This window comes from Ailuropoda melanoleuca, chromosome 12, assembly GCF_002007445.2.
Source record: "Ailuropoda melanoleuca isolate Jingjing chromosome 12, ASM200744v2, whole genome shotgun sequence".
NCBI lineage: Eukaryota > Metazoa > Chordata > Mammalia > Carnivora > Ursidae > Ailuropoda > Ailuropoda melanoleuca.
Window position 1 is genome coordinate 13,257,852 of NC_048229.1, and position 15,228 is coordinate 13,273,079.

At 49.6% G+C, this 15,228-nt stretch overlaps 1 protein-coding gene across 1 annotated transcript in view; it reads right to left on the reverse strand.

The window, feature by feature from the left end:
• The window catches only part of NOS1 (nitric oxide synthase 1), a 172,230-nt gene that overhangs the window by 61,316 nt on the left and 95,686 nt on the right, over window positions 1-15,228 (reverse strand). The window contains exon 3 of the mRNA XM_034638647.1: window positions 11,953-12,079. Coding sequence (XP_034494538.1) covers window positions 11,953-12,079 — 127 coding nt within the window. The remainder of the gene's footprint in view (window positions 1-11,952; window positions 12,080-15,228) is intronic.

The window sequence follows — 15,228 nt, forward strand, 5'->3', positions numbered from 1 at the left end:
GGGTGCGGCTGGGGGGTGGGCAGCCAGCAGCCTCCGTTGGCAGGGTGTGGCGGGAGTGAGGTAACAGGCATAATCAAAGAGGCCATCTGTTGAGGGTCCAGATGTGTGAGGGGTGGTCACCATGAGCCAAGAAACTGGGGGCCCGGGCGTGAGCCGTACCTCTCCACCCTGGGCTGTGTTGAACTGCACACTTGAAACCAGGCATTAGCAGGCCCCTGGCAGGGCTGTTGTACATGGGGCTTTGATGTTTTAATTAGCCAGCAGTAATATTAGATGACTCAGGAGGGGACAAATGGGGAGATTAATATAGCAGTCAGGGGCCCTGCATGGGGGATGCAAATGACTTTTCTGAGTGGGGACAGAAATGTTCTCGTTAAAAATGCAGATTAGGGGCACTTGTGAGTTATTAAGCTGGGGACAGGGCAGAAGTGGGCTTTGGACAGCAGCTGCACGTGCCCTTTTCTGCATTTGTGTCTGGGGTGGTGAGTGGAAGCTTTTCAGGTGGCAGGAGACATTGGCTAGATCTCCGTGGGCTCTGTGGGAGGGCTGTCTGGGATGTTTGCTCCTAAGTGGGGACAGGAGGCTCTGAACTTCTGGGCTCTGTCAACACCCCTTTGCTTTTGGAGCCTGCAGGGGCCCTGAAGAAATGGAAGGCAATGGTCTTGCAGCCCGAGGAGAGCTAGTAAGGCAAGGTCCTGTCAGCCTGGAGCCCTGAGCTAGGAATTCAGCTGTATAGGCACCCTGACACCTTGTTTCCTTCTCCCTCTCCTTCTCCCTCTCCTTCAACAAATACCTATTGAGCACCTACTGTGTACCAGGGACTCGTGTTCTCGGCCTGACAGTGGTCCCCACTCTCATCCCACAATCGGGGGAAGCCTCGAACAGCTGCGTGCAGGGGTCTGCAAACTGCAGCCTGTGGGCCAAACCCGGTCTGCTGCCTGTTTCTATACAGCCCACAAGCTAAGAATGGTTTTTCCATTTTCAGCCCGTTGAATAAAAATATCAAGAGAAGAGTAATGTTTCATGACACATACAAGTTATAGGAAGTTCAAATTTCAGTGTCCTTAAATAAAGTTTTATTGGCACACGGCCACCCTCATTTGTTCTTTTTTTTTTTTTAAGATTTTATTTATTTATTTGAGAGAGACAGTGAGAGACAGAGAGATCATGAGCAGTGGGGAGGGATAGAGGGAGAAGCAGACTCCCCACTGAGCAGGGAGCCTGATGTAGGACTCGATCCCAGGACCCCAGGGTCATGACCTGAGCCGAAGGCAGACGCTTCACCGACGGAACCACCCAGGCGCCCCACACTCAGGTGTTCTTGCATTGGCTGTGGAGGCTTTCGTGATAGAACAGCAGGGCGGGGTTGTAATGGAGACCGAGACCGTATGGCCCACGAAGCCAAAAATGTCTCCTACCATTCCCCTTACAGAAAAATCTGTAGACTCTTGAGCCAAAAAATTGACTTCCAGTGGCTGAACACTTGAGTTATGTTCTTATGTCTCCATTTGCTTAAACAGTGCTGCATCAGAGATCTTTCCCAATGGTCCTTTAAAACAGCACCCTACCTTTGATATTCTCCACCCCCTTATCACGCTTTATTTCTCTTCAAGGCACTTTTCACTGCCTGCACCTTGCGAGTGTCTATGTATCTGCGTGTGTGTGTCTCTGTGTCTTACAGATCTGTGTGTATACAATGTCCAAAGATATTTAGACACAGATATATCCGGCCCCTAAACCAGCGTCCAGCACATAGTACATACTCACCAAATACCTGAGGTTTGCCACGGACTGAGCTGTGTCCCTCTGGACTTCATACGTTAAAGCCCTAACCTACTGGAGACAGGACCTCAGGAAGAAATTTAGATGAAAAGAGGCCACAGAAGGGGCGCCTGGGTGGCTCAGTCGGTTAAGCATCTGCCTTTGGCTCAGGTCATGATCCTGGGGTCCTGAGATCGAGCCCCACCTCAGGTTCCCTGCTCAGTGGGGAGTTTGCTTTTCCCTTTCCCTCTGCTCCTTCCCCTACTTGTGCTCTTTCTCATGCTCTCTTAAATAAATAAAATCTTAAAAAAAAAAAAAAGAGGTCATTAGAGTAGGACCTAATCTGATAGGATTGGTGGCCTTATAAGAAGAGAAACCTCTCTCTCTCTTCTTCTCCCTCCACGCACACACAGAAAGGCAGAGCAAGGACACAGTGAAGGTGGCCATCTCCACGCCAGGAAGGGAGCCCTCGCCCGACGAGACCATGCTGGCGTCCTGCCCTCGGACTGCTGGCCTCCAGAACTATGAGAAGTAACTTTTTATGTCTAAGCCACCCAGCCTGTGGTATTTTGTGATGGCAGTCCAAGCCGATGAACACAAGGTCTAAATGCATTTCAAAACTGCAGAGTCCCTGGAATGCTAAGCCAAAGGCTTTTGTCTTGGTTTCGTAGAGAACGGGGGACCCCTGAAGCTGCCTGATGGAGAGGGGAGCTTCTCAAAGCTAAGGTTTAAGACACATGACTGCAGAGTTGTAGGAGGGTGAGGGCAGAGAGACCCATGGAGGGGTGGGGGGCGGCTGCTGGCACAGTGCAGGTGGGAAGCCGGGAGGGCGGAGCACAGCTGCAGCAGCTGCGGTCGGGTGGGAGGAGCTGGAGAGTGGAGTGCCAGAAGGAGAACAGACAGCCCGGAGGTGGGAGAGGGTGGGAGGGCAAGGGACAAAGTCAACACTGACTCGGAGGCTTCCTCGTGAGTGGGAGGCCGGCGAGCCTTCTAGCAGAAGTTGGGGAGTCAGGAGCAGAAGTGACGGGAAGGTGGAGGGAGGGGGGGCTTTAAGGCAGGAAGATAGACATAAGACATCAGAATCTGGAAGATCTAGAAACAGAAGCCAAGCACCTTGCCTGTCCCCAGTTACGGGCTATCACAGTCAGGGGCCTCACCATGGAATGGGGACAAGTGCTTGACAGCAGGGAGGGAGGCCCCCTGGGAGACACAACATTTTAGGAACTGTTATGGGCTGAACGGTGTCCCTCCCAAATTCGTATGCTGGTGTCCTAACCCCCAGCACCTCAGAACAGGGCCTTATTTGGAGTCTTAAGTGAGGTAATTAAGTTAAAATGAGGTCTTTCGGGTGGGCCCTAGTCCAATATGACTGGTGCACTTATAAAAAGGGGAAATTTCAAGACAGACACACACACCGGGAGAAGGCTGTGTGAACACAAGGACGCCAGCCACAAGCCAAGGAGAGAGCCCTGAGAGGACTCTGCCTCACAGCCCTCAGAAGGAACCAACCTGCCAACACCTTGATTTCAGCAGATCTCCAGGCTCCAGAACATTCCTGTTGTTTAAACCACCCAGCCTGTTATGCTTTGTTACAACAGCCCGGGAAACCGTCCAGGAGCTAAAGCCGAGACCTGTGGGAGGCAAGTGGCTTCTGACGCTTTGACTACTGGTGCTAGGGACAGCTTCTCCCCTCTAGGCCTGCAGCAGCCTGCCCCGCTTGGCTGGCCCTAAAATGAGGGCAGGATCCTGGGGGTGAGCGGGGCACACGCCAGCCACCCCAGGGGCCAGACCCACACACCGGGCCCTCCGCTGCAGCCCCAAGCAGCACTACTCCAGCTGTGGGCAGCGGGTGTAACCTGGTTGTGAGCTGTGGCGGACCAGGGTCCAGGACCGCAGACCCGTCAACCAGCAGGTATGTACCCAACTGTGCGATGAAAGAACTGCTACTTATAAAACTTAACCAACTGTGTTTAGCACCTTAAGTATAATTTCCTAGTAGTGTCTTCAAAGCATTATTTCTGAAGCAATTCATTCTTAATAATAACTCCAAGGAAGCTTGAAATCACGGATTCTCTGCTCTCCTCTCTCTCCCCCCGATTCAACAGGCTATTATTTTCTGTGGAGGAGAATTACAGAAGGAGGTGTTCCAGCGTCAGACCATCACAGTTTGGATCCACAGGCCAGGGCCTCTGCAGAGAAGGGGTCTTTAAGTTACATTGCTGAGTAGATGCTTACACTTGCATTGACGTTATAAGGTAGCCAGATGTGATTAGACAACTTTGAACTTGGTCCCATTGCCAGACCAAAATGTATATGTGCATTATGAACTGATTTTTAAAAGAAATCCTGTAATTATCTTGTGGCCTAACCCCATTCTATTACATTTGTACTGTGTGCGTGTGTTTATCAAAAGCATTAACTTGCTGAAGGTAAATATTTAAAATACACAGGGCTTGTGATTGTGTTTTGAACTTTTTACCTTTTAAGGTTTCCTGACACTCCCAGAAAATGAAAGTCCTATTGACCTCTGACAATCTCTGTTTGGAGGGGTATCAGTTTGCACACAGTGGAGGAAAAAGGACTTTGACCTGGAAAAGAGCACGAGTATGGTTTGATGCCACGAATAAGCATGTGGAATAGTCTCACTGATTCCTAAACCAGACATCATTGTCCCACTGGAAACAGTCAGGCAGCTTGCTTTGAATATACTCACTATTAAAACAAACAGTGAGCAAAATATATGGAAATTCCTGCAGAGCTGAACTCAAACCCCCATCAACTGAGGCCCCGCTTCCTGGCTCCGCCCTGGCTCTGCCCACCTGCGGCAGCAGGACATGGAAGGCTGGTCTCATGGCTAGGGGACCTGTAAAGACCCTGGGGGTCACCAGCAGGTGGAGGGAAGAGAAATATCAGCAAGGTTTGGATTCTGCTGCCATTGGGGGCTGAGGGAGACTCCGTTCCACATCAATTCCCAGAAAGTATCTTTGTTGAGGCTTTTTTCCCTCCGTTTGAGGGCATCTTTGGAACACTGGGTGACCTGAGAAAGAGGGGGCTACTGGGGTGCTTTTAGGAAAAGCCAACCTGGATGTCTTATTCTGGTCGTGAGCTGCATCAAGCCAGGGGAGAGCTGGTCCGACCGAGCTGGGGGCAATCATGAGTTTAGTAGGAGTTTATAGCTAGCGATTTGGGGCACCCTCCCACAGACAGAGATTCATCTCAAAACACAGGAGTTTTCTTAAGTGTTCAGAGAGGCTCCGGGGAGGGAGTAATCAACAGACACCCTGAGATGTCAGCCAGTGAGCCAGTGAATCTGCTAAAGCCAGCCGGCCAGGTGGGTCTGCAGGGAATGTCTGAATATGACAGTACGAAACCCCAAATATCACAGTGTGAGATTACTACTGTGTGTGTGTGTGTGTGTGTGTGTGTGTGTGTGTGTGTGAGTGATGTCTGTAGTTCGTCTTAGAAGTGGAACTTTCTAGAAGTCAAGGCAACCGTTTAATGAAAAGACGATGCCCAGACGGTGAACTTCTCAAGGGCAGTGATCGCATCTGATCACCTCCCACCACGAGCAATGGTTAGTAAACGCCTATTTGGTGCCTGACCAGGGCTAGGCCATTGCACATCTCCTGGCTCATGGAGTCCTCCTGGTGACCCATTTTTCCGAGGAGAACACAGAGGTTCTGAGAGGTGAAATGACTATCTTCAAACAGCTAACAGGCAACAGAGCTGGGCATGGAACTCAGGCCCGCAAAGGCTGGGCCTTTCCACTGCAGACCTGGCTGCTGGCCCCTGTGGACTTGGACAGCCTGGCCCCCCCGCAGCAGAAGGATGCACGCTGCCTCGATCATGATCGACAAGGATGACGACGGAGTCACGGAGAGAGGGCAGCTCTGTCACCAAGATTCAGTGGCTGCTCACAGTCCCTTTCCAGGCCCCAAGCGTGTCATCTGTAGAACGGGGATGGTGCTTCCTGCCCTGCCTCACATTAGCCATATGACAACTAGCCGTAAAACTGTATCTAAATGAGCCATATAATTATCAGCCGAATGAAACAAAACCAACAACAATAATAATGATGCACATTTTCTGAGCACTTACTCTGTGCCGGGACTTTAAGAATTAAAAGTGGGCTCTGGGGCTCTGCCCCTCACTAGTCATGTGATCTTCCTCCAGCTAACTCTCTGTGCCTCAGTTTAATCATCTGTAAAATGGGGGCAATAGTACGTCGTTGGGGTGGGGGCTCACTGCGACCAGGGACCTGAAGTGCTCTGCACCGTGCCTGACACGGCTCAGCACACGTATCAGCTACTACTGTTATAGACGCGGTCGCTTCACCCCTCACCTGCCCATAACAGGAAGAGCCTGTTAGGAAACAGGGCCTCTGTGCAGGTGCTAACTTGTTGTCTGACCAGGGTCACCAGTAGGACGAGACCTAAGCAGAGAAGCCCCCAGAGCTGGAGGTGGGGAGTCCGAGGGTTCAAATGGCCACACCCCCACAAGGGGGTGCGGGGATCCTCATTATTGCTCTTTTTACCCTGCCATCATTATCGTGCAGCAGGCTGGGTTGTCACCGAGGGGCACGGAGTGTCGCTGCTTTGCCTTCATGGAGACGCAGCCCGGCTGGGGCTTTCAGCAAAGCCAGCACCCACTGGCCTGCTGGAGTGCATGCCTGAGTGGAGAGGCGCCCTGACCACCTCCGATCCTCTGAACGCTGGGGACCCACAAGCATGCCCCCTCCACTCGCCTCGGAATTTGGGCTCTCCAGGCACCGGGATGATGCTGACACTTACTTCGTGGTACAGAAAAGCTTCTCAACAGATTTTGACATTTTGAAGGCAGCCAGCAAGCCCCATGTCCCCAGGGGTGAGGAAATGCCAGGCTCTGGATGAGGTGGTAGTGTGGGGAGGGGGGTTTTGATGTTAAGAGTCATCTATCTGATCACCTGATGGCCAGTGTCAGCAAGACACTGCAGACGGGGGCAGAGGGCTGAATGAGAGCGGGGAGCCTCAGCTGGAAATCCCACCTACCCCAGGCCCACGACCCTCCCGCACATCGATGAAGGGCTGGACCGATGCTTAATTAGTATCTGAAAATAGACATTCTGCCCCAAAGCAGGACACGATTCACCCCCTCCCCCTTAGGAAAGCAAATCAGGCAGGTAAGGAAATAATTGCCTAATAAGAAGGGAAGCGGAAGGGCGCCTGGGTGGCTCAGTTGGTTAAGCATCCGACTCTTGATTTCAACTTGGGTCATGATCTCGGTCGTGAGATCGAGCCTCGTATTGGGCTCTGCACTGGGCATGGAGTCTGCTTAAGATTCTCTCTTTCCCTCTCCATCTGCCCCTCCCCCCTCAAATAAATAAATTAAATCTTTCTTTAAAAAAGATTTTATTTATTCATTTGAGAGAGAGAGCACAGAGGGAGGAGGGGTTAGAGGGAGAGGCAGAAGCAGGCTCCCCACTGAGCAGGGAGCCCGACTCACTCAATCCCAGGACCCTGGTGTCGTGACATCATGATCTGAGCCGAAGGCAGGTGCTTAACTGCCTGAGCCAGCCTAAATAAATAAATCTTTTTTTCTGAGGTTTTGCGGGAGAACAGACCGACAACAGCAATTTCTCAAGTCATTTACGTAGGACAGCATTTTCACTTAAGAGGATGATTATGTCAAGGGCCTTTAGAATGGTGTCAAAATTCAGTATGTGTCCCAGGGGCATCAGCACTAAAGACAACCTCACAGGTCCAATAATGATCCTTAGCAAGAAAAAAAAAATGCGGTGTATCGTATATCCAACAGAGGTTCCTCTGACTGTAATAGCTTTTCCTACTTTCTCCCAGGCAAATTCCTGCACGACCTTCAAAACCCAGTTCAAATGTGACCTCTTCTGCTAAACAATTCCTGATACCTGCGGAGGTATTTATGTTCCTACAGTGTTTTGTGTCCCTCTGTATTTTAGGATTAATCGCATTGTACCTGTGCCTGTCTCTCCACATTCATCGGTGAAGATCTTAAGGGCAGGGAGGGCGATCTTTGCTTCCCATCCCAGAGCTATGCACATGGCAGGTGTTGGGTGAAGGTTTGGTGATGGATGAACTGATTTATTCTATCTACCAGCCCAGGCCAGATACAGTCTGCAAGGGGAGGTTAAAGATGAGTATTACAGGGGCGCCTGGGTGGCACAGCGGTTAAGCGTCTGCCTTCGGCTCAGGGCGTGATCCCGGCATTATGGGATCGAGCCCCACATCAGGCTCCTCTGCTATGAGCCTGCTTCTTCCTCTCCCACTCCCCCTGCTTGTGTTCCCTCTCTCGCTGGCTGTCTCTATCTCTGTCGAATAAAAAAAAAAAAAAAAAAAAGATGAGTATTACAGTCCTTCACACACTGCGTTCTAGTGACGAGGGACTTGAGTCTCACTGGTCGTACTTGCCGCTCAATCAGACCGTTAGCAAGAGAAATCACCACTAGATAGAGATGAACATCTCAGCCTCCAGAGACTGAATGAAGAGAGGGTGCTTCTATGGCTGATTTTCCTTGAATATGGACAAAGGAGAGAATCAAGAAGGATGGGCAGACCTCGCTATTCTTTCAGGGAGCTGACAGTCTTCTGAATCAGGAAGTTCTTTCTCTTGTCTAGCCCATATCCATGCTGCTTCGCTTGGACTCTGTTGCCTTTGACCCAGTCCTTGGGGAAAATGCCAACCAGCTATTTTTTCACCTCCTCCTGTCTCTTCCTGACTCAGGAAGGCAGGGAGTAGCTGGGTCTCTCTGTGTTATTAACAATGCTAACCCCCCCGCCCCCAGATGCCTAAAAAAGCGGCAAATGTGGGTTACAACTGGGAGGAAGGAAGCCGATCCTGGGAGCTCCAGGTAAAGTGGCTTTGAGCAGGTAGAGAAGAGGCTAAGCATATACGCCGGTCTTTTAGGACGGAAAGAAGAACGTTATGTTTTCTATTAATTTGCTCAGCCTGAGAAACATTTCTCGGCACTGTGGCTATGGAGATGTCTAGCAGGAGGTAACAGGGCTGCCTCCTTAGCTGTGGGGCCGGGACTCAAATATAACCAGGCACTTGGATCTCTACCCTCTTCCAGCTGTATTTCTGAGATGCATTTGGAAAACTGAGTCTCAGACAACTGAGGCAGGATGGTCTTGCTGGCTGGTGGTTTTGGGAGTCACAGAAGACACTGAGGATTTGTCGATGATAAAGGAGAGAACGTACACCCCAGCATGGCTGGTCTGTATGTCACGCATCCAGAAGCTCCCAATTCTAACACTGTACTCACCCCAGGAAGATGTGGTTTCCCCCCCTTTGCCCAGCACCCTCTCTCCTTCTCCTAGCAAAGGGAACTGCCATTTTTGAGGGGGCCCTGAGACAAGGGGCACCCCTCCCTGAGGGCTATGGACTGAATGTTTGACTCCCTCACCCCCCCTCCCCGCCCCAATTCATATGTTGAAACCTAATCCCCAAAGTGAGGGTATTAGGAGGTGGGGCCTTGGGGAGGGGATTAGATCACCTTCTAAAAGAGACCCCAGAGACATGCCCCTTTTGCCAGGTGAGGACCCGGTGAGAAGACCCCTGCCATGAACCAGGAAGTGGGCTCTCAGCAGACCCTGAATTGCTGGTGCCTTGATCTTGGACTTCCAGCCTCCAGAACAGTGAGACATAAGTGTCTGTTGTTTGTAAGCCCCCCAGTTAGGGAATTCTGGAATTAGAGCAGCCTGCCCGACCTAAGACACTGCTCATTGCATCACGAAGCTATGAAAAGAGGGCCAGTGGTCTTATTAATCACTCCGGCCCCATTCCCAATATTGAGAGCCCTACTCCTTAGACTTGAAGTTCAAGGTTATGGTCTCTAAGCTATCGTGATCTAACCGAGACGGACAGCATAAAAGGAAATGGCCATCATCCTGCCGTCGCTTAGAATTCAGCAGTGACTTTAAGGATCTCTCAGGTGGGGGTCAAGGCATCCTCTGCTATGCTTCTGTGAGTCAGGTCTTGGGAGTTACTGCAAACCAGCAGTTATAAACTCTAGAGGGGACAGGTGGGTAGGTAAGTAAATCAGCAAAGCAGGCTGGCTAATTTCAAGATGGAACACTGGGTTGCATATTAAACATGTAAGAATATTCTTCATGTTTATAAAACACGAAATCTTTCTCATGTTTCCTGAAACATACAAACTTCTTGGTCTACTTCCTACCTGCCACTTATAATAAAGTCATGGATATAAAAATATTTCCCTTTCATCCTAGGAAAATTAGAAGCACTAACGTTATAAAAAGTAACAACAGACAATGGTCTTAAGGGGAGGGTCACGATAGGGAGTGATGGGGATTGTGGCAAACTGGGAAGCCCATGTTCTGTCTAGAGGGACAGCTGCTACTCGGTCCATGCAGATTATTGTCCCATAAAAATACAGGCTTGACGTGGTCAGAGTGTCCCCATTTTTTAAGTGAAGCTGTGAATATGATATTGATATAAAATTTCAAAACACTGGCAGTAAATTCAAAGTACAAATATAAATTGTTCCTTAGGGCAATATGTACAGACCTAACAAAGCACATCCAGAGCCTGGATCTAGCCTGAGGCTGTCTCTTTCTGTTCTTCCTTTGTCTTGGGAGGATTTAAATTATGGCAATACCCCTTTCTCTTCAGTTAAGAAAGAAAATACAAAGAAAAATGTTAACTTAATTTGTTCATTTAATCATAAATGGAAATTAGCCCCCTCATGCTCACAGTGTGGCCCTGAGCTTTGAGGACAGCATAAAAGACATCTATATTGGTGCTTCTCCTCCAAAAATTCCTAGATGTCACTGCAAGAGGGGGAGTAACCAGCCAAGGGGAGCGTGGGTTTGACCTACCACAGAATCCCTGACGTCCTTATCTTCCTGGCCAGCTATCAACAGCTAAGGAAACCAATCCCCACTGAGGCTCTGGAATGTCCCATCCTCCCCACGGGAGGCTATGTAGAGAGGCTTTGGGGCATTGCTCAGGTGAGCTGGTCGCGAAAGGTGCCATCCATTCAGGTGCATCAGAAGACAGAACCTGGCAACCTGCCCCTGCCATCCGGGGCTGGAGGCAGGTGGAGAGAAGGAGGTGACCTGCCGAGTGACCCGGGGCATCTCCCTGTTCTGACTTCCCACTCATCATTCCTCCCACACTTGACTGCAGTGCAGAGGACGGGTGGCAAATTCATATGCTTTAATAGCGTTGCACTGGCCTGGTCAGTGAGGTGCCCAAGCAGGTGAGAACGAGGCACGGCTGAGCTCTAGCCAAATCTCTCCATGCTCAGAAACAATATTGACTCAGCTGTCAAAACACATCTCAGCAAACTGGCAAAGACTGAAAAGTTAGGTTGGTGAGGCGGTGGGGACACCACCACTCTCCTGCCTAGCTGGTAGGACTGGGGCAACCTTTGCGGTGAGCCATTTCTCCATTTCTGTCCTAGTCACAAATGTGTATGATCTTTGAGCCAGCAATTCCACTTCCAGGAATTTGTGCTACTGAAAAGCCTGCCCGTGTGCCAAGCGAGGCGTTGGTGCCATGGCATTCGTTATAGCGATGTCATAGCAAAATACCGGCAATGATCTGAGTGTCCACTATGGAGGACTGACTCAGGAAGTATGGCAGAGACATGCAGTGGAATATTACACAGCTGTGAAAAAGAACCAGGACTTTCTTCACCTACGAATTGGGGGTAATCACCAAGATATGCTGAGAAGTGAAAAGCAAGGTGCAAAGCAGTGTGTATAATGTGCTCTCACTTGCGTGAAAATAATGTGCGTGTGTGTACTTGTCAGTGTGTGCATAAAGTATCGCTAAAAGGACCACAGAAACGATAAATGTCATTTGTCTCTGGGGAGGGAAACTGTGTGGCTGGGATGAGGGGAGAGAGGAAAACTTTTTACCATGTATCTTTACCTTCTAAATTTGGGATGTGAATGGCATGTGAGTGCCTTTGCTGGTGGAAACAGAATTGAAATTTGAAAAATGGCAAGATCATGAACAAAGCAATGCAAAGCCAAAATCCATGTCCCACGATGCACGCTCCTGGCCTCAGTGCCCCTGAGCTCTCCAGCCATGGTGGCTCATTTCCATCCCAACACGGTTTGACATTTGGCATCCCTCCCCTCCTCTTCACACCGGGGAAGGTTCAGGGAGCCGTGGAATGTGGGAGCCAAGTTGGCACCACCCACTTACCTGCTCCTTCTCTGAATACGGGTTGTTGAGGACGACGGGCACATGGCCCTTCCCCCACAGGTCACTGAAGACTCGGTCATTCTCCACGCCCAAGGGCAGCGGTTTGTGGGACTTGCCATCCACACCTCTGAAAGGCAAGGTAGGGGAAGTGAGAAACGCATGACATCAGGAGGGACAGGCTGATGGCCCTGGTCTCAAAGTCCCAAGTCTGTACAGCACCTCCACGGTTTACCCACAGGACTCTATGCGGAGCCAGCAAGCTGTGGGTGCCCACCTGCTGCTCAGGAGAATCGCCAGCAACACGTGGGAAGTCGACCCCATCGTCAAGCACAAAGGTGAGCTGACGTGGGCATGGATGGTTGGCATGCACCCACCTTTGTGGACATCACTGCAGGATGCCCACGACATGGCTTTGGTCCTCCCTTCCTACTTCCGCATTTCAAAGATCTAGGAACATAGATGGCTCGTCTCCCGGCAGACCCCTGGACAACTTAAGATGTAGGAGGCAGGACAGCCAGGGAAGGAAACAAGTCCCGGGGGCCAGGGTGCTAAGTCATCCTAATTCTGAATAAGTACTGATAATGAGATTAATGATACCAGCCCAGGGAAACAGAAATGATTCTGAAAATGAGGGGAACAGAGCAGCAAAAATAATAATACTATTAAAAATGATAGCTAGTGTTTATTAAGCACTTACTATGTGTCAAGCACTTTACACGTGTTTTAATTTAATCCTTGTGAGAACTCTATGAGATAGGGATGCATATTAACCATGTTTTATAGATGGTGTGAGTGAGACAGACACTAAGATGCTCAGGGTCACAGTTTTTCAGCCCACTCTTCACAGCCATTCTGAAGTGGAGGGTCTCATTATCATCATTCATCAGCATCATAATCACTACATCACTACCACTGCCACCATCACCATTGCCATCACCATTGCCATCACCATCACCATTGCCATCATCACCATTGCCATCACCATCACCATTGCTATCATGACCACCACCATCATCCCCACTGCCACCATGACCACCACCATCATCCCCACTGCCACCATCACCACCACCATCATCATCACCACCATCACATCACCATCATTACTATTGCCATTATCACCATCACCATAATCACTGTCATCATTACCATCATCACCTTCCTTACACCACACTATTCATCCTCATCACCATCACTACCAGCGTCACCATCCTCTTCCATTGTCACCATCGTTAGCATCTTCATTACTATAATCATAATCCTCCTCCTCATCAGATGAGGAGATGGAGGCTCAGAGAGGTTAAGTCATTAGTCTAAGTCACACAGCTACGGATGGTGGAGTTGGGATTCAAACCCAGACTTGTTCCTCACTCTAAATGCTGACTTCTTAACTGCAAAACTTTCCTGGCTCTCTGCTCTTGAACTCAGGTTCGGGAGGAGACCATCTCAGCTAGGTTCTGCAGCCCGGTCATCCTCTAAGATGGAGAGAAGTCATGGTTGAGACGGGACTGACTTTGCATCAAAATCCAGACCTTCTGACCAGCCCCGCCTCACCTCTGTCCTTCCTCTCTCTGAGCTCTGCCCTCCTGCTTCCTGACAATGGGCCTCTTTTGAACCCTCCCATCCACTTTTCCTCTGACTATACCATCTGTCTGTTCCCCAGCTTTGGGCACCGTGGCTTGCTCTGGGGCCCCTCCTGGTTTTGGTCCCAGGTGTCGAGGCTGTCCCTAACCTAGTCCTCTGTTCTACATTCCCCGCTTTAGGGATTTATAATCCTGGTTCCATCATTTCCCCCGACCCTGAGTCTGGAGCTGATAGTCATTTGGGATCAATCGGAAGTCAGGGCTCGAGCTCGGAGGGCCTGGCCTTGAGTGGCCCCACTGGCTGCTCCCTTGGGGCCAGCCAGACCTCCCTCCTTTCTGTGTTTCACAAAGAGCTGGTGGCCTGCGTCAGAGCCACCTCCACTCTCCTGCTTGGAGAGGTCTGCAATTGTCTGAGGGAACATTCTGTTTTACCTCTTGAAAATGTCACCAAAACACACGGGGAGTGGTTCTTGATTACAGACATTTCACAAGCCAATGGTTTACCTACATGGTGATAAACAGAGGAATTGTCTGTGGAGATAGCTGTTCTAAATGTCACTCAGCTCCCTCTCAACTCTGAAATGCCCGATCCTATGATATCACATGACTATAAATGGGGATTCAGCAGAGATGAGAGGTTAATATTGTTTGAGCATCTGTGACATACCAGGTTCTGGCACAGAAATGCCTTTGTTTACTCTCAACAGACATTAAAAGCCCTATTTCACAGATGCAAACACTGAGCCCTGAGGGGTTATGTAAGTTTTCCCGGGGTCCCACAGTAAGCACATAGAAGGGCTGGGATTTGAAACTAGGTCTGACTGATGCTTGGCCCAGATCCTTCCTTTTTTAAAACAGACAGGAAAAAGTAGTTACTCTAAGGCAGAGGCTAAGGACCAAGTGATCCAACATCTCTGCTGAATGAGGCCAGTTTGCAAAAATTACAGGGAACAATTACCTAGGCAACCCCGAAACGGCTCCCATGGATTGTCTGTTGTGAATCTTCAGGGAGAGCTCCTCCTTTTTTAAGAGCCTTTAACACCTCTGTTTAAATAATGCATTTGAAGTGTTTTGTTAACAGAAACTTATTTAAGAGTCCTGTGTGATGAGCTGGGGAAGAATATTTTTAATATGGGACCAGGGGGAACATCAAGGTTGAGCTATTTTGCATCCGTTCACCCAGGAGCAAAATCTGAAGTAGATTTCAGTAGATTTCCAGCTCCCAGTCTGGCAGTGACAACCAGGTCTGAGGGAAATAGCTGGCTGATTGCTGCGGACTTGCTCACTCTGGGATCTAGCTGCTTGATGGGTCTGAATGGGCAGAGTAGCTTGCTGCTTAAAAGTGTGGGCCATGGGTTGGGTGGCACTGGGTTCAACTCTTGGCTCTGCTGGTTATAAGCTGTGCAACTTTGATTATTTTGGATACTCAGGCTTTCTAAATCTCCACTTATTCATCTCTAAAACAGGGTTAATAATACCTAAAACAGGGTTGATAATATCATGGGGTTGCAGCAATGGTTAAACGAGGTAAAGCTTATAGCCCTTAGCGGTGTGGCACCTGCTGTTACTCTTACTACTAATGTGTTTATGGGCTGATCAGACACTAACAGAAAAAGGAAAATGCTGGTTCTGCATAAAACAGCCAAGACTGCTCTAAGTCAGCATGGTATAGCAGAATTTTCTGTGATGATTGGAA